The 23669-nt window shown below is 42.3% G+C and overlaps 1 protein-coding gene across 2 annotated transcripts in view; it reads left to right on the forward strand.

The window, feature by feature from the left end:
- Nucleotides 1-23669, forward strand: part of UHRF2 (ubiquitin like with PHD and ring finger domains 2) — a 172660-nt gene that overhangs the window by 98526 nt on the left and 50465 nt on the right. For both annotated transcript variants that reach the window (XM_074953331.1, XM_074953332.1), the window contains 4 exons: nt 1205-1314; nt 9507-9693; nt 14209-14332; nt 14711-14818. In XM_074953331.1, the coding sequence (XP_074809432.1) occupies nt 1205-1314; nt 9507-9693; nt 14209-14332; nt 14711-14818 (529 nt within the window). The remainder of the gene's footprint in view (nt 1-1204; nt 1315-9506; nt 9694-14208; nt 14333-14710; nt 14819-23669) is intronic.

Genomic DNA, 23669 nt, shown 5'->3' on the forward strand with positions numbered 1-23669 from the left:
TGTGCTAAGTAGTAAGTACTTGCAGGATTTGGCTCTAAATTGGTAATACTGTGAACAATTCCTAATTTAGTTTTATATTGTAAAATTGAAAGTGGCAAGAGATCCACAAATAGCAGCTGAAAAGACAACTTGGCACAGTGAGGGACTAAAGTTTTCTGTCAGTCACCCGTCGCAGTTAAAATCAGTTGGGAGAGCGGGAGGAAAATTAAGTGGAGTAGGGGGTATGAGATTAAAATCTTTATCTTTACTCATTAGTGGCCTCCATCACCCATTTAATATGAATGTTTTGTTCTTTGAAGTACTAGCTGTGCACCATTGGGAGTTTGTGCACTGTAACACCTGTCAAAAAAAGTCCCTCTGTGGTCAAGGGTGTAAGAATATGTACTATATAATATGTACTAGAATATTGTATCTGTTCTTGCTGGATTTGGGGCCTTAGTTTTCTGAAACATTTAGAAATCCAAGAAAGTCAGCGTTAAAGTGAAACTTAAAAGAAAGCTGAACATTTAGACACTGAAAACGTTTGAAAGGATTTTTGTACAATGAGAATTTAAACTATTTACCATATTATTTTTTCTTTCTGTTTAAGTTCAATAGTGCATATTATAACACAGTTAGAAGTCACTATTCATTGTCATTGCTAACAGTATATTGCCAATAAGAATTCTTTTAGGTTTGCTATAATGTATAGTGCCTCTTGAGTGTTTTGCATTTTGTCTGGTCTGCCATTGCTAGCTTTTGATTTTGTCTGGTCTGCTGTTGCTAACTTTGGAGATCAAAACAGTATTTTAATGTTTGAGAAACAACTTAAAAAAAATACTTTCAATGAATGAACTATCAGTTGGTGCCTTTGATATTTGCACTAGCTGATCTGCAATATGATAATACTCCTTAGCTTGTTATTTAATTTACCTTGTGCTGATGTAAATTATTTATTGTTTTGGCTTTGTTAAAAGTTATATCGTTATGTTGAATTTTTATTGTCAGTTTAGACCAAATTATTCAGTGCTGCATGTAATGGTTGTGACGGCTTAAAATGAGCAATAAGTAAATACAGCTACAGTCCAAAATTCTATGGATTTTAAAAATCAAAACTGGCACTGATTATTAGCTATAGCTCTTCCTCAAGGTTTATCAATTACAGCAACAGGAATCAAAGAAACAAAGTTAAATATACTTTTCTTTTCCCCCCCCCCCCCTCCAGAGGCCCAGAAGACGTAATAAATGATTGCAAAATCCTTTTTATAGAAGAAATGTACAAGATTGAAAAGCCCGGAGCTTATCCACTGACATTTGGTGATGGAGATTTCAAAAGTATGCTTCTTTCATTATATGTTTGAGAATGGTATTTAAACATGTGAATATGTAATTTTAAAAATCATAGTTGTTAAGAATGATACAACAATGTAGATTCAATAATTTTAATGAAAGTGTGTTTTATATGTTGTCAATAATATAGTAATTATTAGACAGCCCTTTGACTCTGTTGCCACTTTTTTGTTGAGCCATGCATTATATGGAACTACTGAGAAATGGATATTTGATGTAATATATCTGCATATTAAATCATCAGTTCAAAATGTTACAAGCAGGGAAATAGGGAACAACCACTGATAGCCCTTAGATGATTCCTAGTGGACCGGTATCCAAATCACAAAAACTACCATCACAATTGGCATCTTTGTTTATATTCTGAGCAGAGGCCAAGGATTGAATGGGCCTATTGTGTGAGCTACAGTTCAGCCCTGACATCCTCTAAGGGTGAAAGAACATTAGCAGGTAGTCTGAGGAAGCTTACATGGGCACTGCTTGTGTTGTACTTATTCTGTGAATAAACAGAGGACTTCAGTCTCCAGGGCCATCACTTGGCCACCTGTAATCTTCCTGGCACTAAATACCCCTTACCAGAAAAGACACTGGCTTCTTATCTCAAAGCTTGAAACAAAGTTTCACCCAAAATCAAAATTTCTACCCAAATGAAAAAGGTATTGATAAAATGGTGTTTCTAATGGAAATGTGAATGAGAGGCAGAGGACATCATCATTAGTGGATGCTGCTGAATTATGTTTGTCAGAGTTGTGACAAAAAGCAGCCACATTTTGGGGTCCTTTGCACAGCTGTTCTTTTATGCAAGAGACAATGTGCCCACTGTTTCTTTGTCCCTTTCACAGTACACTACAGTGTTAGATATCACTGTTTTAAAAAAGCAAATTTCCTTTCCTACTCTTAACTTTTATAAATGAAAGGATTTAAAATAATTTACGTTTTACTTCTTATGCTATGGGTTTTTTCATTTTTCTCAAGATTGGCAAATGAAAATGTTTGGGGATTGGTCCTGCTTTGAGCAGGGGGTTGGACTAGATGACCTCCTGAGGTCCCTTCCAACCCTGATATTCTATGATTCTATGAAAATACAGTCACTTTCACTTTTGTTCATAGTTAATTTCTAGTCAGTTTCATTTTAAGATTATTTTTATGCAACAGAAAATATTTAAAAAAAATATTTTCATTGTGAACTGACAATTTGAGGAACAATTTTATGGTGCCCCCAAAACTGCACATGTAAAATTAAGTTATATTTGCTTTGCATTTGTTCACCTAATTATTTGTTTTACGAGTATAGTTGCAGGTTTTGTAGAACAGTTTTGAGGCCATGGGAAATGTGACACACATTTAACTCAGTGACATTATACCTACTGCTGTGCAGTGAAATAAATTAACATTAGTGTATCTGCTGAATTAATTCTTAATTTATCACAGTCTTTAGCATATATAATCATCAGATGAGCTTATAATCCTTTTGCGCAATACAAATTGCTAATCTGGATGCCAACTTTATATTCTTCTCCCACAGCCACTTCCGTACTTTTTTTCATGCTGCCCCCCATGTGTTTGTTCCTCTCAAGACCATCTCAGAACAAAGTTCCTCAAGCTCTTTTATAAAGCTATAGCGCTAAACATATGAAAATTATTAATAACTTAAAAATGTTAACCACCAAGACTCCAGTGCTAGCTTCCCATGTGGCCCATATAACACTCTTGTCATCCTAAATTCAAACAATCCCTCTTGTTCCTCTGTTCTTTATATTGTAAGCTTTTCTGGACAGGGAATCTCTCTCTTTGTTCTGTGAATCACCATGCACATCTATTGAGCTATATAAATAAGTAATAATAAAGTATACTTCCTCCATACGTAACCCTCTAGCTTCCACCTGCACTTGAACATTGCCAGTTAAACATGTATAGCTAAATGCTGTTTGATGCTTGCACCCATATGTATGCTCAGAAGAGCCATGACCTTAGGTAACCTAATAGGCAGCAGATTCAGGCCCCAAAATCCAGAAAGGGGCTATCCCACATGTGTTCCATGAAATGAATTAAATTTGATGTTCTGGAGACAGTGTCAAGGAATGTATTCCTTATGTGTTACTATATATACATCCAGACCAGCCACAGTCCCTATCCTTTCCAAAAGTGATAATGTAGAGAGCAGAAATATTCTTCTCAAGCTGCACAGTTAATTCTACTTTTGATAGAAAACCAAAGAATGCCAGAATTTTTCCATTTAATAGATGCTTATTAAATTTTCCCTGACACATTTATTAAGTATCAAAATAAAAATTCTGTGCTGAAAAAAGTCTTGTGCATGAAAGTCCTATAATAGAAATCTGAAACTTACCTACCAAAAAAGAGGAATAAAACTGTTAATAATAGGAGGATTCACACTGTCTCAAACATTTCCACAAAATCCTAAAAAAACAGATGTTGTCAGATGGCCATCCTGGGGCCAGGATGGCTGATCAGGGAGAGTCCACCCCTTTGAGACTAGATAAAATTATGGACTGGCTAAAACTTTTGGTCATGATGTCCATTCTCTTGGAATTTGTATCACAAGATATAACTGAGATCAAACATATTACTAGTACGCATCAAGCTAATTTGCAAAGCTTGGCATCAAGACTATGGGGAAGCTGCTAATAGACTCTCCTTGCTAGAAGACACGGTGAGTACCATGAATATAATCTTAAAGCAACAGGAAATGGCTATTAAAGCACTGTAGGAGAAGGTTAATGATCTGGAAGGAAGATCAAGGAGAAACAATCGGAGAATGGTGGGTCTTCCAGAGGAGATGGAAAAAGGGAGGCCTCTGGAATTTTTATCCACCATGCTGCTAGGGCTTTTGTGTCTTCCCCCGGATCAGAATGTAGATATTGAGAGAGCCCACACCTCTCTTGCACCAAAACCCCCTCCAAATGCGAAGGCCCAGGCCTTAACTGTAAGATGTTTAAAATATAGTATTAAGGAACTCATTCTTTAAAAAGCCCATGAACTCAAAAATCTAACATGGAAAGGAAAAGCTGATGATTTTTCCATATTACACGAAAAATGTGGTGGGAAAGACGGCTAAATTCAATAGATCAAGAACCTTAGACAAAAGGTTGGGTTAGACTACTTTCCTTCCTTCCCTAATAGTTTGAAAGTTAAAAAGGAGGGTAAGATGCTTAGCTTTTTAATAGCAGAGAAAGTTGAAAAGTGTCGGATCTCACTACTGCAGAAGACCCCCACAGAAGGTAGAGATGGGACACAGTAAATTTGCTTTAATGTATTCAGTCACTATGGTGTTGGAATTTAGCTCTTAAGTTTGGCAACACTGTAAGAAGTTAGCACATCTGCTTTACTTGCATTTACCCTACACCACTGCCCCCTTCATAATTCTCATGTACCGGAACCACATCCATCTTTGGGATCCTGACACCAAGCAAATCACTTAACTGGACCTGGAGACTTTTTGCACTCTTGAAATGGCAAAGTTCAATAGAGAAGTGTGACTTTGTTTTCTGTCTGAGGCACTATCAGTCCTGATACCTTCTCTAGCACCCTCAGCTCAGCCCTCTTTTTCATCTTCTTCCCCATCCCCTCCATCAATTATTTTACTTTGTTTCATCCCCATTTAGTTTCCCAGATTTTGAGTTTATAGTAAACCTGGAAATACTCAATCCATTTGTCCTAAATATACACTTTTATAAAACATACCACATCTAAACAATGTAATGAAGATTTCAGTTTAATGATGTATCCTTTCAGTCCCCCAGCTGTGTGGAGTTCGCCCCAGCACTACAGTGCAAGGACACCAAAATGAGAATTGCCCTCTTAGTGGAGAAGCACATGGCGATCGCTGTGTGGAAGCTGGTGACTCCAGACTGCTACCCATTGGTCGCAAATCAGTTTGGAGTCAGGAAGTACACTGTTGAGGCAGAGTCAATGCAAGTGTGAGAGGACAGTAACTCTTGGCAATGTGCGTGAAATAGTGGATGGCTTTGCAGCAGTGGGATTCCCTAATTGTGGAGGGGCAATAGATAGCACGCATATTCCCATTTTGGCCACAGAGCATCTTGTGGTGGAGTACATCAATAGAAAGGGATACTTCCCTATGGTGTGCAGGCGCTTGAGTATCACCATAGGCATTTCACTGACATCAACGCGGGTGGTTTGGGAAGGTACGTGACACGCGCATCTTAAGGAATACTGGCTTGTACAGAAAGCTGCAAGCAGGGACTTTATTTCCAGACCAGAAGATTCCAGTAGGGGATGTTGAAATGCCCATAGTGATTCTGGGAGACCCAGCGTACTCCTTTCTCCCATGGCACAGGAAGCCTTACCCGGCAAACCTGGACAGCAGCAAGGAGTGCTTCAACAACAGGCTGAGCAGGTGCAGAATGACTGTGGAATGTGCCTTTCGCAGATTAAAAGCGTGCTGGCACTGCCTTTATGGCAGATTAGGCCTGACTGAGGAAAACATTCCCATGGTCATAGCAGCCTGCTGCACACTCCATAATATTTATGAGTCTAAGGCTATGTCTACACTACGAAATTAGGTCGAATTTTTAGAATTTGGTTTTGTAGAAAGCGTTTTTATACAGTCGATTGTGCGTGTCTCTACACAAATGGTCTTACTACATTTATCCAGCATTTAGTCGGCGGTGTGCGTCCACAGTACTGAGGGAACCGTCGACTTTCGGAGTGTTGCACTGTGGGTATCCCACAGTTCCCACCGTCTCCGCCGCCCATTTGAATTCTGGGTAGAAATCCCAATGCCTGATGGGGCAAAAACATTGTTGTGGGAGGTTCTGGGTACAAATCATCAGGCCCCCCTTCCCTGCCTCCCTCCCTCCCTCCCTCCGTGAAAGCAATGGCAGACAACCGTTTTGTGCCTTTTTTCCTGGGTTACCTGAGCAGACGCCATACCACGGCAAGCGTGGAGCCCGCTCAGCTCACCGTCACCGTATGTCTCCTGGGTGTTGGCAGACGCGGTACTGCATTGCTACACAGCAGCCGCTCATTGCCTTTTGGCAGCAGACAGTGCAGTATGACTGGTAGGTATCGTCGACGTACTCCAGGGTGCTCTTTTAACCGACCTCGGAGAGGTCAGGGGCCCTTGGGCAAACATGGGAGTGACTCAGCCAGGTCATTACCCTTTTAAGTTTCATCTCATGGCGATTCAGTCCTGCCGGCAGTCCTACTGCATCGTCTTTTAATGAGCAGCCAGGAGACAACGATGGCCAGCAGTCATACTGCACAGTCTGCTGCCCGCAAGATATATAAAGATAGATGAAGTGGATCAAAACAAGAATAGACCAGATTTGTGTTGTTTTTATTTTCTCCTCCCTCCCTCCATGAAATCAACAGCCTGCTAAACCCAGGTTTTGAGTTCTATCCTTGAGGGGGCCATTCTGTTTTTCCTTTGATGCAAAGCCACCCCCTTTGTTGATTTTAATTCCCTGAAAGCCATGTTGTCAGTCGCCCCTCCCACCATCAGAGCAATGGCAGACAATCGTTTCGCGCCTTTTTTCAGCGCAGACTCCATAGCACTGGGAACATGGAGCCCGCTCAGATCACCGCGGCAAGTATGAGCATTGTAAACGCTGCGCGCATTATCCATCAGGATATGCAGGACTAAAACCTGCAAGAAAAGCGAAACCAGCTGAGGAAGTGGCTACTGCAGCGTGGTGATGAGGACATGGACATAGACTTCTCACAAAGTACGGACCCCTGCAATGTGCACATCCGGGTGTCAATTGGGCAGGTTCATGGCATGGAACACGATTCTGGGCCTGGGAAACAAGCACAGAGTGGTGGGACCGCATAGTATTGCAAGTCTGGCATGATTCCCAGTGGCTGCGAAACTTTCTCATGCGTAGGGGCACTTTTATGGACCTTTGTGACTTGCTTTCCCCTGCCCTGAAGCGCAAGAATACCAAGATGAGAGCAGCCCTCACACAACTCTGCAAACAGCCTAAACATGGTGAGTTCTGCCCGGGTGGGGTGTAGGTGATGTTTTCAGGGGATCAGTGAAGGCAAATAGGGACAATATTGTAAATTCTGCCACCATTTTCCACAGGCCAGGCAATGGTTATCGAAGCTGATATCTGACTCCTGAGGGTAAGCAGGGATGCAGGGGTGCATCTACTGCACGTTTGCAGGTTCAGACCCAATCCGTATGCTGCTCACCTGTGTGCCACTTTGGTCCCTACACAAGTGATTGCCGAGTGGTGCTGGAAAGTTTCCTACAATGGGGGAAGGAACAAAGCAGCTCTGCCAAGGAACCTTTGGCAGAGGATCGGCGAGTACCTCCAGGAAAGATTCCTAGAGATCTCTGGAGGATTCCTGTGAAATCTTGGTGTGCATTAACACACTGTTCCATCACACTGCTTAGCTTCACTGTGGAATGGGGAGCACACTCAAACACAGCTAGTCTTGTGCATTTCTATCTCTTCACCCACTTCTACAATATACAGAGGAAAGGGCAGCTGTACCTCATACTGAGCAGCATCAACTCAAAAAGATCACTTATGAGGGCTCTCATCGTCTGCATCATGTGCGCCAGAGACAGACCACTGGGATTGGCTAGATCCCTCCAGAATGTATTTCTCTTAACCCTTCCAAAGAGATCTCCAATACTTTAGTTTTAAATGCCTTGCTGGCTTCATTAAACTTCCACCACTTGGTTTTCTGTACTGCTTTGGACTGTTTTCTTCTCATGAATGATATGTACCCATAGTCAAGAACCAGCATTCTGTGCTGAGTTACAATGCTTTCTCTGGGAATGACCTTACAGATTTTGATGTTCTTCAGCTCAGTTCAGTTTATTAGGAAACAGTTCATCTGTGCCCCTATGCTACCACTTTTAAAGGTAATCATTTTTCTTCCTTAGTGAAAAAAAGTATTCACTGTCAAATCATATATCTGAGCATACTGTTACCTTTCCTTGTTCCTGTGTCCATATCCACAACTGCCATTGTACCTTTTGAAGCTTTACCTTCTCTCTCATGTGACCATTACGGTTGGCACTAGTGATGACTCTTTCATTCTTTATCACTTTCTGTATAATAGTGTCTGTTTTCCCACTTGTGATGCGTATGAACATATAACTTTTAGGGGGACATTTTCAAGAGCTAGCTTAACCAAAGTCACCTTGTGTCTTATCCTCTCCACATCCACTACACATTCCCACATTACTTTGTCTAAAACTGTACCAACTATTTCTCATATTAGATATGTCACACTATAGTAGCTTATAGCCTTCCCCAATATCTTTTGCCTTTGCTCCTTTCCATTTGGTTTCTTGAATTCAGGCAATCTGTACTTTCCTTTTCATTAATGTTTGAAGCAGCCCCTCACATTTCCCAGTTAATGTCTGTGTTCCAAGACGCCAGTCTTATTTTTTGGATTCCCATCTTTGATCGTATCTGTCCAGAATGGTTTATGTAAAAATGATCCTGCATTTAACCAAATGAAAATGAAACTTTAAGTTCCTCTTTATTTGATCTTGTAAAAAAAAATTTCCCCCCTAGAGTTCCATTAAAGTTGACTGTGGCTAAAGTTTGCAATTTTGTTCATGTTCTTCTGCAGAAACTTTTTTGGTCTAATCCTGCAAAGACTTATACATGAATATCTTTTCTCATGTGAGCAGTTCCATCAGATTGGATAAGGTTACTCACAGGAGTGGTTACTCACTGAAGTCTTCATGGAATAAGGGAATTAGTCCATTGTCCTGTAATAAGCTCCATGTGGGCAGACTCTCTTTGAAATCAGTGGAGCTTGTCATGGATGTAGGAATTGAGGCCTTTTTTGATGGAGTAAAATTAAAATATCTTTTTGCTTTTTCATCACCATCCTGATGGCAAGGGGATTGAGAAGATTTTGTGCCTGGGCTGGTAAATGGTAATGACTATTTTGCAAGTCTGTCATACAAGACCACAAATTGACATGGCATTAGTATTATATATGTAACATTATTATATATGTAGTTTTGTAAATAAATGGTTCTCAATAGTTACCATTATGCCTGACTTTTTTTTTTTTTTAAAAACAGACAGTAGGAAAGTTCCTGCACTCACAGCATTACAGTACATTTTCCCCTTCACCTTTTCCCTCCCTATAATGGCATATTTATGAATCTGAAATCAATTCTCTGAGGCTTAATGTTTTCTAATTTATCTTCACAGGAAAGAGTGGCCCTGAGTGCAAGCACTGTAGGGCAGACCCAGATACGGAATGTCGCTTTTGCTCCTGCTATTTGTGTGGTGGAAAACAGGATGCTCACATGCAACTTCTGTGCGATGAATGTAATATGGCCTACCATATATACTGCCTGAATCCACCTTTAAGCAAGATACCAGAAGATGAGGACTGGTAAATATAAAAGGATGATACTTTATGCAAAATTCATGCGGGTCTTTAGTCGTGCCTAAAGAGAGCGACCCCCCAAAATTAGACTTTTTTGCAGAAATGTATGCTCTTTTGCTTCTTCGTAGATGTGTATCTCACACTACTAACATATCTGGGATTTTGTCATCCTTTATTGACAAGTTTCCCTAAGAACAAAAATTGGCGCTCAAAAGAGATTAGCTCTGAAGGTCAGCTCTTAGCAAAGCATTCTCTCCAGGCTGTCCTAGAAATCTCGGCTACACCATCTCATTCAGTGTTCACTGCAGTAACTTACCAGATGTTCTCAAGGGATACCTAAATAGGTCCAAGCCACTATGGGGATCTGCCTTTTTGAAGGTTCAGATCCTTTTAGTTCAAAAACTAATGAATATGTTTGCTCCCTTAAAGGACTCCAGAGCAGTATTTTAGTCTCTTGGACTATATGTGTAATAGCAGAGAGAGCCCTTTGGGTTCTAAAAGCAACCTCAATAAAGACTGAAAGACATATCAGTATTCCAGTGACTCTCCTTCTCTGCCACGCCCAAAAGAAGAGATCTTTTTTTCTCTCTGTCAGCTCCATTTCTTCCTCAAACAAGCAGCAGGCTTGATGAGCATGTTGGGAGCCCCAGCATAACACTAAGAGCCCTACTTAGTGTTTCTTCAGTTTGGCAACCATCTATCCCTATTCTCCCAGCCTTGAACTGAGTATTAGTTCATACTTTTAGGCCCAGGAGGTAATTTCCACAGGATATGGAATTCAGTTCACGTCCTTCCCACACCCCACTCACCTTTCCTGTCCTCCTTCATGGACTTCTGTCATGAGAGACTCTTAAGAGAGAAAGTTCTTCAAGAGTATGAAGACAATGGTTTGGTGCCACTATTAGAGGGCAGTCCATTTCCACTCCAAGATTAAGTGGATAAGAGTGCATACATATAAGATATCAGATGGCAGGCCTAAAACCCTGTAGAGTGGATAGCGCTCATTCTATTAGAGCTAAGGTACCCTGCTCAGCCTTATTTAGGAACATTGCCGTACTGGAGAATTGGAAAGACACCACCTGGAACTCCATTCATATCTTTGTAAAACATCAATCCTTGGACTTGGACAGTCCAGATATGATGCCAATTTTGGCCAAGTATTGCAATCCCTATTCAATTAGGACTCCTCAGACCCTCTACCAGTCTTATGGAGGCTGCTTCTTAGTCACCAGAAGTGGGATCCACACGGACAATACATAAAGAAGAAAAACAAGTTACTCACCTTGTCAATAACTAGTTTTTCAATATAGTTTGGGTGTTTGGATCCTGCCTTCCTCTGCTCTACTCTGGAGTCCTATGTATCTTTGGAACTCTGGACTGGAGGGGAACTGAGTGGCAATCGGGACCATTAGGCGATATATTCCCTCAGATGGGACATCTAGGGCATATTTACAGCTCCCCAGACACTCCTGGCCAAAAGATTCTGAACTTACACCCGTACCAGAAGTGGGATCCACATGTACAAAACATCTAGAATAACCACAGTGACTGATGAGGTATATAACTTTTCTTCCATTTTAAAATTTAACTTTGTTTTGTTTGCAGTATAGGCGTATGCGTTCTGAGCTTTATTCATAAAGGTAGATGAACTGTTCTGGCCAGGAAAGCCAGTGCCATGGAATGGCACAGCTATGGCCTTGCTGCTTGTCCATTTCTTGTAGGTTATGTAGCAGTGCTAATCATATGAGGTCCTTGCACTCACTTTTGTGTAAAGGGTTGCAGTTCTGCAATGTAATGCCGCTGCACAGAAATGTAAAAGAAGCGTTCTTCCTTTTCTCTTCCTGCCTTGCATACTAATTTAGGTTCATGGCAGAGTTTGACCCTTAGTTGAATACCAGATATTTGTTTGTTTTAAAAGTAGAAAATTGTCCATTTTAAATTTTAATAATTTAAACTTGGCAGCCCCCAGTTCCACCCCACAGTTTGGGAAATACTGATAAGGCATTTTCATACAGATCAGAACCAGTCTATTTATATGATAAACAGTATTTAATATTCCATACAAAGCTCAGTTAAGGAAACATTAAGATTGCTTGGTTAAGCAATCTTAAAGCAGGAAATGCCATAGTTAAAGCTGCATGCACACTTCCAAATTTGCCTTATTGTGAATATGCATTATTCCACAGTCCTTTTTATTGCATACTACTTTTCAAATAATAGAACGTAACTTCATACAGATTTGGGATAACCTTAGATACGGATGGCTACCTCTGTTTTTTCATTCCTTACTTACACTAATTTCACTGTCCTAGTGAAGTACTTTATTGACTTTAGTGTGAAATACTGGCCCCATTTAATAGGAGTCTTGCTATTGACTTCAATTCCACCAGAATTTCACCCTTAAACTTCTTGTAATAGTTTGTCTGTCACCATCCATGAACTCTTTACATTTTATTTTTTAACTAGCAGCACAGCCTGTCTTGTGTGTAATTCAAGGAATAAGTCAATTGACTAAGAAATTAACTGTTCATACATACATAGCACAACCTTCTTAAGCTGCTCACTGTAAAAATGTTGCCAAAAATGCAGGACAAAATGTGCTGTATATGCATAACAAGAGATGTTAGAAGACTCCTAACTAGGTCAAATCCACACCCATTTTCCATGGAACACTCAAAGGTATTTCTGATTAAGGGGCTTGATCCTACAAGATGCTGAGCACTCTGGCCCTGATGCAGCAAAGCACTTTAACATTCGGTTAGCTTTAAGCAAATGAGTAGTCCTTCTGCCTAATTTCAGCAATTTCCAGTTGAATGGGACTGTTGATGCTAAAGTACCGTGCTTTGGATCAGGGCCAGAGTGCTCAGCATATTACTAGATCTTGCCCAAAGAGAAATATTTCTACGTCAAATGTGAAAACTTTCAAATCCTTGCTCTTTTGCTGTATGATCTTGGGAAATGAACTTACCATCTTTGTACCTCAGTATATATGTGACACTTCCTGGGGGTACCCAGGGTTGTGAGACATCTCACTACCACCTGTCATTAGTGTGAGGAAGCCTTTTCTGTGCCTGCCAGGGTCAGCTCCCTCACAAGCACTCTCCTCTCAGCCTAGGCAGGCTCTGCGGTCCTCTGCAAGTTCGCCATAGGCTCTTCCCCAGGCCCTCTGAGCATCTCTTTTAGAGTGTCCAGGCCCAATCCGTTGAATACTCACACAGTTCCCAAAGAAGTAGTATACTTCTGATTACCAGCTTCACCTAAGATCACCACTGCACACAGCAGTTAGGTAAGTTTATAGTAAAACCAAGAAGTATATTTAACAAAATACAGAGATTCAAATGAGAGCAAGTAGAAATATTTGGTAACAACTGATTACATGTAAAATGAAATTATAACCTGCTTTCTAGAGCCTAGAGTTAACTAACAAGACATTTTCCTATCTAATGAAGTTTAGCTTACCAAAGTCTTTCTCCCAACATTTAACAGCCAGCTTGGCTGTGACCCTCTCTTCATAAGACAGGTACGCTGTCAGCTTGTCCTTTAGGTGACGGATGCAGAATCTTTCTCTTTACCTCCAGTTATAGTTCCAACATTCCTTTGTCTTTGTTCATAAACAGGACACCCCCATTACTTGTTCTTCCTGTGGGGAACCTCCTTGTAGTTTTCACAATTTCCTGATTAGTATTTTGCTTAGTCTGTAAATAGACAACCATTGTGAAGTACACAATACTCAATTTACCTATAGCCAGGCAGATGTCTTCTGCCTGAAAGCAACTTATTAACACTTCCAGGTAACCAGCCCTAATTCACAGGCATTAAGAACATAATTTTCACTATATATACATAACTTCTTGCATATTATCCGTACATACATTTCTCAGTGATTGCGATGACCAGTATGACACAGGCTTTCAGCAAAAACCTTAAATGCCACTCTTTGGCAAACTATTATGTAGATACCAGATCCAGGGGATCCCAGTAATCCTTATGCGCTCTTGTGCCCTCTTCCAGTTGGCATAAAGAGATTCCTGTTTCATAACATAATAGGTTTGTTATAATATATACCTCATAAGTATGTTGTCAGTTTTTCTTACAGTGTGGTTGGCAGCCTCTTATTCTTATTATTTTTAGTCAGCCATGCAGAACTCACACAGCTAAAGTCTAATCTGGCTCATGCCTCACTGTTCAGTAAGATCCAATGTCAAGGTCAAAATCAGAGCCTTGAGTTACACCTGTATATCCATATTGAAGACAATGAGATGGCACAAATTTGAATTGGAGGTGGAATTAGGAGTTACTTTTTAGTTAGAACTCTGCTTGAATGTATACTTTAAGTATTTTGAGAATTTAGGAGGAAAAGTACAGTATAAATGCAAAGCATTATTATCAGTTATATTACACTGGAATTGTTTGAGGTTGGCAAAACCTTGAAAATATGGATTAATCAACACCATTCTGGCTACAGTAAATATGTTGCCATTAGGTTAAGTGATTTAAAAATCTGTCAACTTTTTTTTTAAGGTACTGTCCTTCCTGCAAAAATGATTCTAATGAAGTTGTAAAGGCTGGGGAAAAGCTCAAGCAGAGTAAAAAGAAAGCAAAGATGCCATCTGCCAGTACTGAGAGTCAGCGAGACTGGGGCAAGGTAAAGTGTATTTCAAGAATAAATATAACTCTGTGTGTGTGTGCGTGTGTCATATCTGTGACTATACATATAAATTAACTGTGCAAAGTTCAGTACTAAATTTACACATCATGCAATCTTCAGTGGAGTTGCACAGTATGTAAACCAATGCTGAATTTTTCCCATCGTCTCCAAAAGTTAAAACAGTCAAAATCCGTTTTTTAAAGTTGACTGGAGACAAGGATTATAAATAAAAACTAGAATTTACATAAAATTGATTGAAAAAATGTATATAAAACATTTTTATAATAATAGTCAGAGATCCTTGTGTCTGCATCAACTTTGAAAAGAAACTTTAAATATAATAAAATTAGTTTCTTCTCTCTGATATGTTGGTAGGGTATGGCTTGTGTTGGTCGTACTAAGGAATGCACTATTGTTCCTTCTAACCACTATGGACCTATACCTGGCGTTCCTGTTGGAACAACCTGGAAATTCAGAGTTCAGGTATGTTGCTTTAGAATTCTCTATTGGGTATAGATTGGGTACAAGAATGGTTTTGGTATTGATTGCTGTCATTTTCAGTAGAATAAAGTACAGTGGGCACAATTAAGAGTTCATTCTGGGTTTAGAGCTACTACTAGTTGTAGTCATCAGTACTATACTTAAAATGGGGAATAGCACTGGAATTGGTAATATCTCCAAAACACAAATGAACTTTTGAAGTACACCCACTGTAATTAGGATTCATTTTCAGTCTTTCATGTCAAGATCCTGAATGGAACACTCAGTGTGCTATCGGGTTAGACTTTAGAAAACGTTTAATGGCTTTATCACAAAGTGGCACAAATCTTTCTCAGGTGAGACATAACTGATACCAGTACCTTCAGTTGTTGTTTCCTCTTTTCCCCTGCCTCATCTGACATTGAGAAATACTAAGACTAATCAACATAATTGATTTTTGTTTTTCTAGTTAGGAAAGTGGTCATTTTTTATTTTCAAAACTGGCTAATTCTTTTTCTCCTGCTTTGACTCTACTGATTTGGACAGAAATAATAATAATTATCCAATCCATCTTAATAGAGGATAACTCCTTTTTTGAGGGTGGAGGGGCTGGCTTGGAGAATGAAGACATCTGAAAGCCCCTCCTTCTGGCATGTTTGCTGAACTGACTGTCCTCCCATTATCTCTTCCTACAAAGAGGAGACCAGATATTTCCTTTTCTAAGTTGAATGAAGTTTGTTTAGCAAGGGACACTTTTTTTTTTTACTAATGGAAAACAAGTTTCTCTTGTATTTTTTTAGAGGAATTTTATATTTTGGAATGGTATATGGGTCTTGGGGCAAATTTCCATGGCATCAGAAATTTTCTCTTGTGCTGATCACTTAGCGGCAATGTTCTCGTTTCCTCACCTACTCATTCAGCCACCAGTTTAGCTGCTTCTTACTTAGCTGCAGAACAGATTAAGGACTCTCTTGGTGGTTCAGCAAAGTGGGTTTGACACCTGACACTAGTTTGTCTTCCTTTTAGAATCATCGTTTGCGTCTGGAACTTGCTAGCTTTGTATTTTTGCTAGAAGGTTGTTTGGAATCACATGGGAGATGGTAACAGAGTAGTTGGAAACAGAAGTTATGGTCCTTCCAGAGTCCCTGAAAACCAACAAAAGGATGAACTTGAGTTCCAGCTCCAATTTCCCAGATTGCAGAGATCCGTCAAATTGTCCTCCAAAGTTAAGTCCAGAGCTCTGGTGCTAAAATAAAATAAAATAAAATATAAAAATCAGATAAAAGCAGTTATTCTCCTTGAAGGAATCCCATCGCAACAAAGGGAAGAAAGCGTAAATCTAATAAGAAAATAGCTCCTAAAATTCAGAAACACAAGCATTCATCTTAAATGTTGACCTTCTCAGAGGATTTGTAAACTATTCAGAACATATTGACTGTATTTGTGTTTTTACAGCGACTGGCACAGAGGACCCTAATATAATTGAGGCCTCTGGTGTTACTGTAGTACAAATAATAACGAGGAAGGATCTGTACTCAAAATGTAGGAAGGGCTCTTTTTTCGTTCAGAAGCCTTCGAGATGATACTGCAGTAGATGATTAACTTCATAGGTTTACTCCTTAATATTTGAGTGCCTAATCTGTTAAATCAATGTCTTCTGCATCATGCAGACACATTCCACTTAGCTGCATGGATTTGAAGAGATATAATAACAAAAAGCTACTTTGTCCAAGTGATAAACATCCTGTTGTTTTCCAATAACTAATTTAGGACTATAGAATATACCAAAATATGGGGGAAATTCAGTGCATGGAGCAGAACAAAAATGCTTAAATTTAAATCATCCAATATTGCCCTAATCCTGTATTTCTTGTAGGATGGATTTTAGCTAGAGCAACTGAAGATGCTTTGTAAACATGCTTCTACTCTTCCCAGTATTTGAGGAGTGGACAAGACAAAGTTGAGCTCTTCACATCCCTATTGTGAGACATTTCTCCGAGTTTCAAACCTTCTTAACCCAAAAGCCTGTTGGAGACTGAATTTGGTTCTAGACTCTTAGGCCATGTCTACACTATGAAATTAGGTCGAATTTATAGAAGTCGTTTTTGTAGAAAGCGTTTTTATGCAGTCGATTGTGTGTGTCCCCACACAAATGCTCTAAGTGCATTTAGTCAGCAGAGTGCGTCCACAGTACCGAGGCAACCGGCGACTTCCGGTGCATTGCACTGTGAGTAGCTATCCCACGGTTCCCGCAGTCTCCGCCACCCATTTGAATTCTGGGTAGAAATCCCAGTGCCTGATGGGGCAAAAACATTGTTGCGGGTGATTCTGGGTACAAATCATCAGGCCCCCCCCTTTCCCTCTCTCCCTCCGTGAAAGCAAAGGCAGACAATTGTTTCGCGCCTTTTTTCCTGGGTTACCCGAGCAGACGCCATACCACGGCAAGCGTGGAGCCCGCTCAGCTCACCGTCACCATATGTCTCCTGGGTGTTGGCAGACGCGGTACTGCATTGCTACACAGCAGCCGCTCGTTGCCTTTTGGCAGCAGACAGTGCAGTATGACTGGTAGCCATCGTCGACGTACTCCAGGGTGCTCCTTTAACTGACCTCGGAGAGGTCATGGGCACTTGGGCAAACATGGGAGTGACTCAGCCAGGTCATTACCCTTTTAAGTTTCATCTCATGGCGATTCAGTCCTGCCAGCTGTCCTACTGCACCGTCTTTTAATGAGCAGCCAGGAGACGACGATGGCCAGCAGTCATACTGCACGGTCTGCTGCCAGCAGGATGTATAAAGATAGATGAAGTGGATCAAAACAAGAAATAGACCAGATTTGTGTTATTCATTTTCTCCTCCCTTCTTCTGTGAAATCAACGGCCTGCTAAGCCCAGGGTTTTGAGTTCTATCCTTGAGGGGGCCATTCTGTTTCTCCTTGATGCAAAGCCACCCCCTTTGTTGATTTTAATTCCCCGTAAGCCAACCCTGTAAGCTGTGTTGTCAGTAGCCTCTCCCTCCGTCAGAGCAACGGTAGACAATCGTTTCGCGCCCTTTTCCATGGATTGCCCGAGCAGACGCCATAGCACAGCAAGCATGGAGCCCGTTCAGCTCACCGCAGCAGTTATGACCATTGTAAACACCTCGCGCATTATAATGCAGTTTATGCAGAACCAGCACCTGAAAAACCAGGCGAGGAGGTGACGGAAGCGCAGCGATGAGGACATGAACACAGATTTCTGTTCTGTAAAACCGCGGTCCCCAGCAATTTGGAGATCATGGTGTTCCTGGGGCAGGCTCATGCCGTGGAATGCCAATTTTGGGCCTGGGAAACGAGCACAGACTGGTGGGGCCGCATAGTGTTGCAGGTTTGGGATGATTCCCAGTGGCTCCAAAACTTTCGCATGCGTAAGAGCACTTTTATGGACCTTTGTGACTTGCTTTCCCCTGCCCTGAAGTGCAAGAATACCAAGATGAGAGCAGCCCTCATAGTTGAGAAGCAAGGGTCGATAGCCCTGTGGAAGCTTGCACCGCCAGACAGCTACCGGTCAGTCAAAATCAGTTTGGAGTGGGCAAATCTACTGTGGGGGTTGCTGTGATGCAAGTAGCCAATGCAATCATTGAGCTGCTGCTATCAAAGGTAGTGACTCTGGGAAATGTGCAGGTCATAGTGGATGGCTTTGCTGCAATGGGATTCCCTAACTGGTGGGGCCATAGACGGAACCCATATCCCTGTCTTGGCACCGGACCACCAGGGCAGCCAGTACATAAACCGCAAGGGGTACTTTTCAATGGTGCTGCAAGCACTGGTGGATCACATGGGACGTTTCACCACCATCAACGTGGGGTGGCCGGGAAAGGTACATGACGCTCGCATCTTCAGGAACTCTGGTCTGTTTCAAAAACTGCAGGAAGGGACTTTATTCCCAGACCAGAAAATAACCATTGGGGATGTTGAAATGCCTATAGTTATCCTTGGGGACCCAGCCTACCCCTTAATGCCGTGGTTTATGAAGCCATACACAGACAGCCTGGACAGTAATCAGGAGCTGTTCAGCTATAGGCTGAGCAAGTGCCGAATGGTGGTAGAATGTGCATTTGGGCGTTTAAAAGCGCGCTGGCGCAGTTTACTGACTCAATTAGACCTCAGCGAAACCAATATTCCCATTGTTATTACTGCTTGCTGTGCACTCCACAATATCTGTGAGATTAAGGGGGAGACGTTTATGGCTGTGTGGGAGGTTGAGGCAAATCGCCTGGCTGCTGATTATGCGCAGCCAGACACCAGGGCGGTTAGAAGAGTACAGGAGGGTGCAGTGCGCATCAGAGAAGCTTTGAAAAGCAGTTTCATGACTGGCCAGGCTACGGTGTGAAAGTTCTGTTTGTTTCTCCTTGGTGGAACCCCCTCCCCTCCCCTCCGTTCCCCTCCCCCCCAGTTTCACTCTACTTTCCAGTAAGGTAAGCACCCTCCCCTCCCCTCCCCCCTTCGATCACCGCTTGCAGAGGCAATAGAGTAATTGTTGCTTCTTCATTCATGCATTCTTTATTTATTCATCACATAAATAGGGGGATAACTGCCAAGGTAGCCCCGGGGGGTGGTGGAGGAGGGAAGCACCGGGTGGGGTGGTGAAGGAGGGAAGGACAAGGCCACACAGCACTTTAAAACTTACTGAATGCAAGCCTCCTTTTGTTTGGGCACTCCTCTGGGGTGGAGTGGCTGGGTGGCCAGAGGCCCCTCACCGCGTTCTTGGGCGTCTGGGTGAGGAGGCTATGGAACTTGGGGAGGAGGGCAGTTGGTTACACAGGGGCTGTAGCGGCAGTCTTTTCTCCTGCTGCCTTTCCTGCAGCTCAACCATACGCTGGAGCATATGAGTTTGATCCCACAGGAGCCCCAGCGTTGCCGCATGCCTTCTCTGATCTGCCTGCCGCCACCTCTCCTCACGTTCATCAGCCACTTTCCTGTACTCTGCTATTGTGTCCCTCCCCACATTCTGCTGAGCTCTGTCAGTCCCGGACGACTGCATGAGCTCAGAGAACATTTAATCGCACGTGCGTTTTTTTGCCTCCTTGTCGGAGATAGCCCTTTGGGACGGAGGAGGGAGGCTTGAAACATTTGCAGCTGCTGGAGGAAAAAAAGGGAGTGAAGTATTTTAAAAGACACATTTTACAGAAGAATGGCTATACTCTTTCACGGTGAACAACACTATTCACATTACATAGCACATGTGATTTTGGTACAAGGTCGCATTTTGCATCTTCTATTGAGTGCCTGCGGCTTTGGTGTTAGAGATCACGCACGCAATGACAGGCAACAGAATTCAGCTTTTAGGTGGCCATGGTAAGCCATAGTCTTTCGGCCTCTGCAACCTTCACAACAGCAGCGCCCTCCTCTCCCATACCAAGCAAAGCACATTGAGTTGGCCATTTAGTGCTGCAATTTTCCCGTTAACGTGCAGCAGCAGAAACCAAACTAACCCCCCCCGTCCCATCCAGTTCTCTGGGATGATCACTTTACCCCTCCCTCCACCACATGGCTGGTATCAGGGAAGATCCCTGCTAGTCAAATGCAAACAGCTCAGCGCCAATGACCTCCCTCCCTGCTGCGTGGCTAACTGCAGGGAGGATTTCTTTTCAGGCACAGGCAAACAGCCCAGCAGGAACGGGCACCTCTGAATGTCCACTTACTGAAACCACCCTATTTCAACCAGGTGAGCATGAATGATATCTCTTTCCTGAGGGTAATACAGAGAGATAAAGAACGGATGTTGTTTGAATGCCAGCAAACACCAGGACCGTACGCTGCAATGCTTTGTTCCGCAATGATTCCCGATTACGTGCTACTGGCCTGGCGTGGTAAAGTGTCCTACCATGGAGGACGGAATAAGGCTGCCCTCCCCAGAAACCTTTTGCAAAGGCTTTGGGAGTACATCCAGGAGAGCTTTATGGAGATGTCCCTGGAGGATTTCCGCTCCATCCCCAGACACGTTAACAGACTTTTCCAGTCGCTGTACTGGCTGTGAATGCCAGGGCAAATTAATCATTAAACACGCTTGCTTTTAAACGATGTATAATATTTACAAAGGTACACTCACCAGAGGTCCCTTCTCCGCCTTCAGGGTCTGGGAGCCCGCCTTGGGTGGGTTCGGGGGGTACTGGCTCCAGGTCCAGGATGAGAAACAGATCCTGGCTGTTGGGGAAACCAGTTTCTCAGCTTCCTTGCTGTGAGCTATCTACAACCTCTTTCTCATTATCGTCTTCCTCGCCCCAAAACCCGCTTCCGTGTTGCCTGCCACTTCTTGGATGGAGTCAAAGCACAGGGTTGGGGTAGTGGTGGCTGCACCCCCTAGAATGGCATGCAGCTCATCATAAAAGCGGCATGTCTGGGGCTCTGAACTGGAGCGGCCATTTGCCTCTCTGGTTTTTTGGTAGGCTTGCCTGAGCTCCTTAATTTTCACGCGGCACTGCTGCGGGTCCCTGTTATAGCCTTTGTCCTTCATGCCATTGGAGACTTTTTCAAATATTTTGGCATTTTGTCTTTTTGAACGAAGTTCTGCCAGCACGGATTCGTCTCCCCATACAGCGATCAGAAACCGTACTTCCCGTTCGGTCCATGCTGGAGCTCTTTTTCGATTCTGGGACTGCATGGTCTCCTGTGATGATGAGCTCGCCTGGCCAAACAGGAAATGAGATTCAAATGGAAATGAGTAGCTGTACTAACCATGAATGCATCCCAAGTCCTCAGGGCTACTTAATCATTAAAAAACACTTGCTTTTATAACGTGTATTATATTTTAAAAGGTACATTCACCAGAGGTCCCTTCTCTGGCTTCGTTGGGTTGGGAGGGTATTTCAGTCAGGGTGAGCAAAAGATCCTGGCTGTCGTGGAGAATGGTGTGCTGTGTGCTCTTCTCAAGTTCGTCCTCCTCCTCCTCATCTTCCTCATCCGCAAAATTCTCAGGCATGGCGGAGAGTACCCCATCATCGGAGTCCACGGACAGGGGTGGGGGGGCGGCCCCCCCCCAGAAATGCATGCAGCTCAGCGTAGAAGCGGCATGTCTGGGGCTCTGTCCCAGCGCGTCCGTTTGATTCTTTGGTTTTCTGGTACGCTTGTCTGAGCTCCTTAAGTTTCACACGGCACTGTGTTGCATCCTTGCTGTAGCCTCTGTCCCTCATGGCCTTGGAGATTTTTTGAAATGTTTTGGCATTTCGTCTTTTGGAACGTAGTTCTGATAGCATGGATTCCTCTCCCCATACAGCGATCAGATCCAGTACCTCCCATTCGGTTCATGCTGGAGCTCTCTTTCGATTCTGGGACTGCAGGATCACCTGTGCTGATGAGCTCTGCATGGTCACCTGTGCTGATGAGCTCGCCTGGCCAAACAGGAAATGAGATTCAAATGTTCCCGGGGCTTTTCCTGTACACGTGGCCAATGCATCCGAGCTCAGAGTGCTGTCCAGAGCGTCACAATGGTGCACTGTGGGATGGCTCTCGGAGGCCAATACCTTCGAATTGCGTCCACACTAACCCTAATTTGAAACAGCGATGTTGATTTTAGCTCTAATCCCCTCGTTTGGGTGGAGTACAGAAATCTGTTTTAAGAACTCTTTATGTCGAAAAAAATGGCTTTGTTGTGTGGAGGGCTGCAGAGTTAATTCGATGTAACGCTTCTAAATCTGACATAAACTCGTAGTGTAGACCAGGCCTTACAAAATCACAGTTTGAGCATCTACAGTGTGTAAGAGAGCGCCTATTATCTCGCGTTTCCTTTTAGAAGATATTTAGATAATATGCTTTTTATTAGTGAAATATATACCTTTTATGCACAGCCACAAACCTGCAAAAAATTCTAGGCACCAAGAATAGGGATTTATCCTAAATACAAATTATCTACCTTTAATTATTTGCTGTACAGACAAGTAAAGTGTTTTGTAAAAGGAAGAACAAATCCAGGGTAACATAACCTACTTTCTTGGTGGAGTCAAGGATCTTTTGCCCTGATTTTTCACTCCATTGCACTGATTTTATACTGATGTCAATAGAGTTACACCAGCATAAAACTAATGTAAGAGGGTTAAATCAAGCTCTTATGCCACATTTAGGAACATGATCTGTTTTACAAATTCTGTTTTGAAAAAAGAGAACTTACAGTTGAGAATATTGTTTGTGTTGTGCGCACGGAATTTTCATAGATTACAAGAGCAGAAGGGATCATTTTGATGATCTGATTTGATCTCTGGTATAACACAGGCCGCACGACATCCACAAAATAATTCCTAGAGGATATCATTTAGAAAAACATCCAGTCTTGATTTTAAAATTGTTAATGATGGAGAATCCACTACATCCCTTGATAAATTGTTCTTATGGTTAATAGCTATCACCATGTCTGAATTTGTTTAGCTTCAATTTCCAGCCACTGGATTGTGTCATACCTTTCTCTGCTATATTGAAGAGCCAGTTATTAAATATTTGTTCCCCATGTAGATACTTATAGACTGGAATCAAGTCAACCCTTAACCTTCTGTTTGTTAAGCTTAACTAGATTGAGCTCGTGGAATCTGTCACTATACATCATGTTTTCTAATCTTCTCATCCTTCTCGTGGTTCTTCTCTGAACTTTCTCCAGTTTATCAGCATCCTCCTTGAATTGTGGACACCAGAGCAACATTCTCCCAGTGCCAAAAACAGAGAAGTAATATCCTCTCTACTGCTATTCAGGATTCCCCTGTTTATGCATCCCAGGATCACATTAGCTCTGTGTCACACTGGGAGCTCCTGTTCAACTGATTTTTTCTCCCAGGGCCCCCAAATCTTTTTCAGAGTCACTGCTTCCCAGGATAAAGTCCCATCCTGTAAGTA

This window comes from Natator depressus, chromosome 5 (assembly GCF_965152275.1).
Source record: "Natator depressus isolate rNatDep1 chromosome 5, rNatDep2.hap1, whole genome shotgun sequence".
In the NCBI taxonomy this organism is placed as follows: domain Eukaryota; kingdom Metazoa; phylum Chordata; order Testudines; family Cheloniidae; genus Natator; species Natator depressus.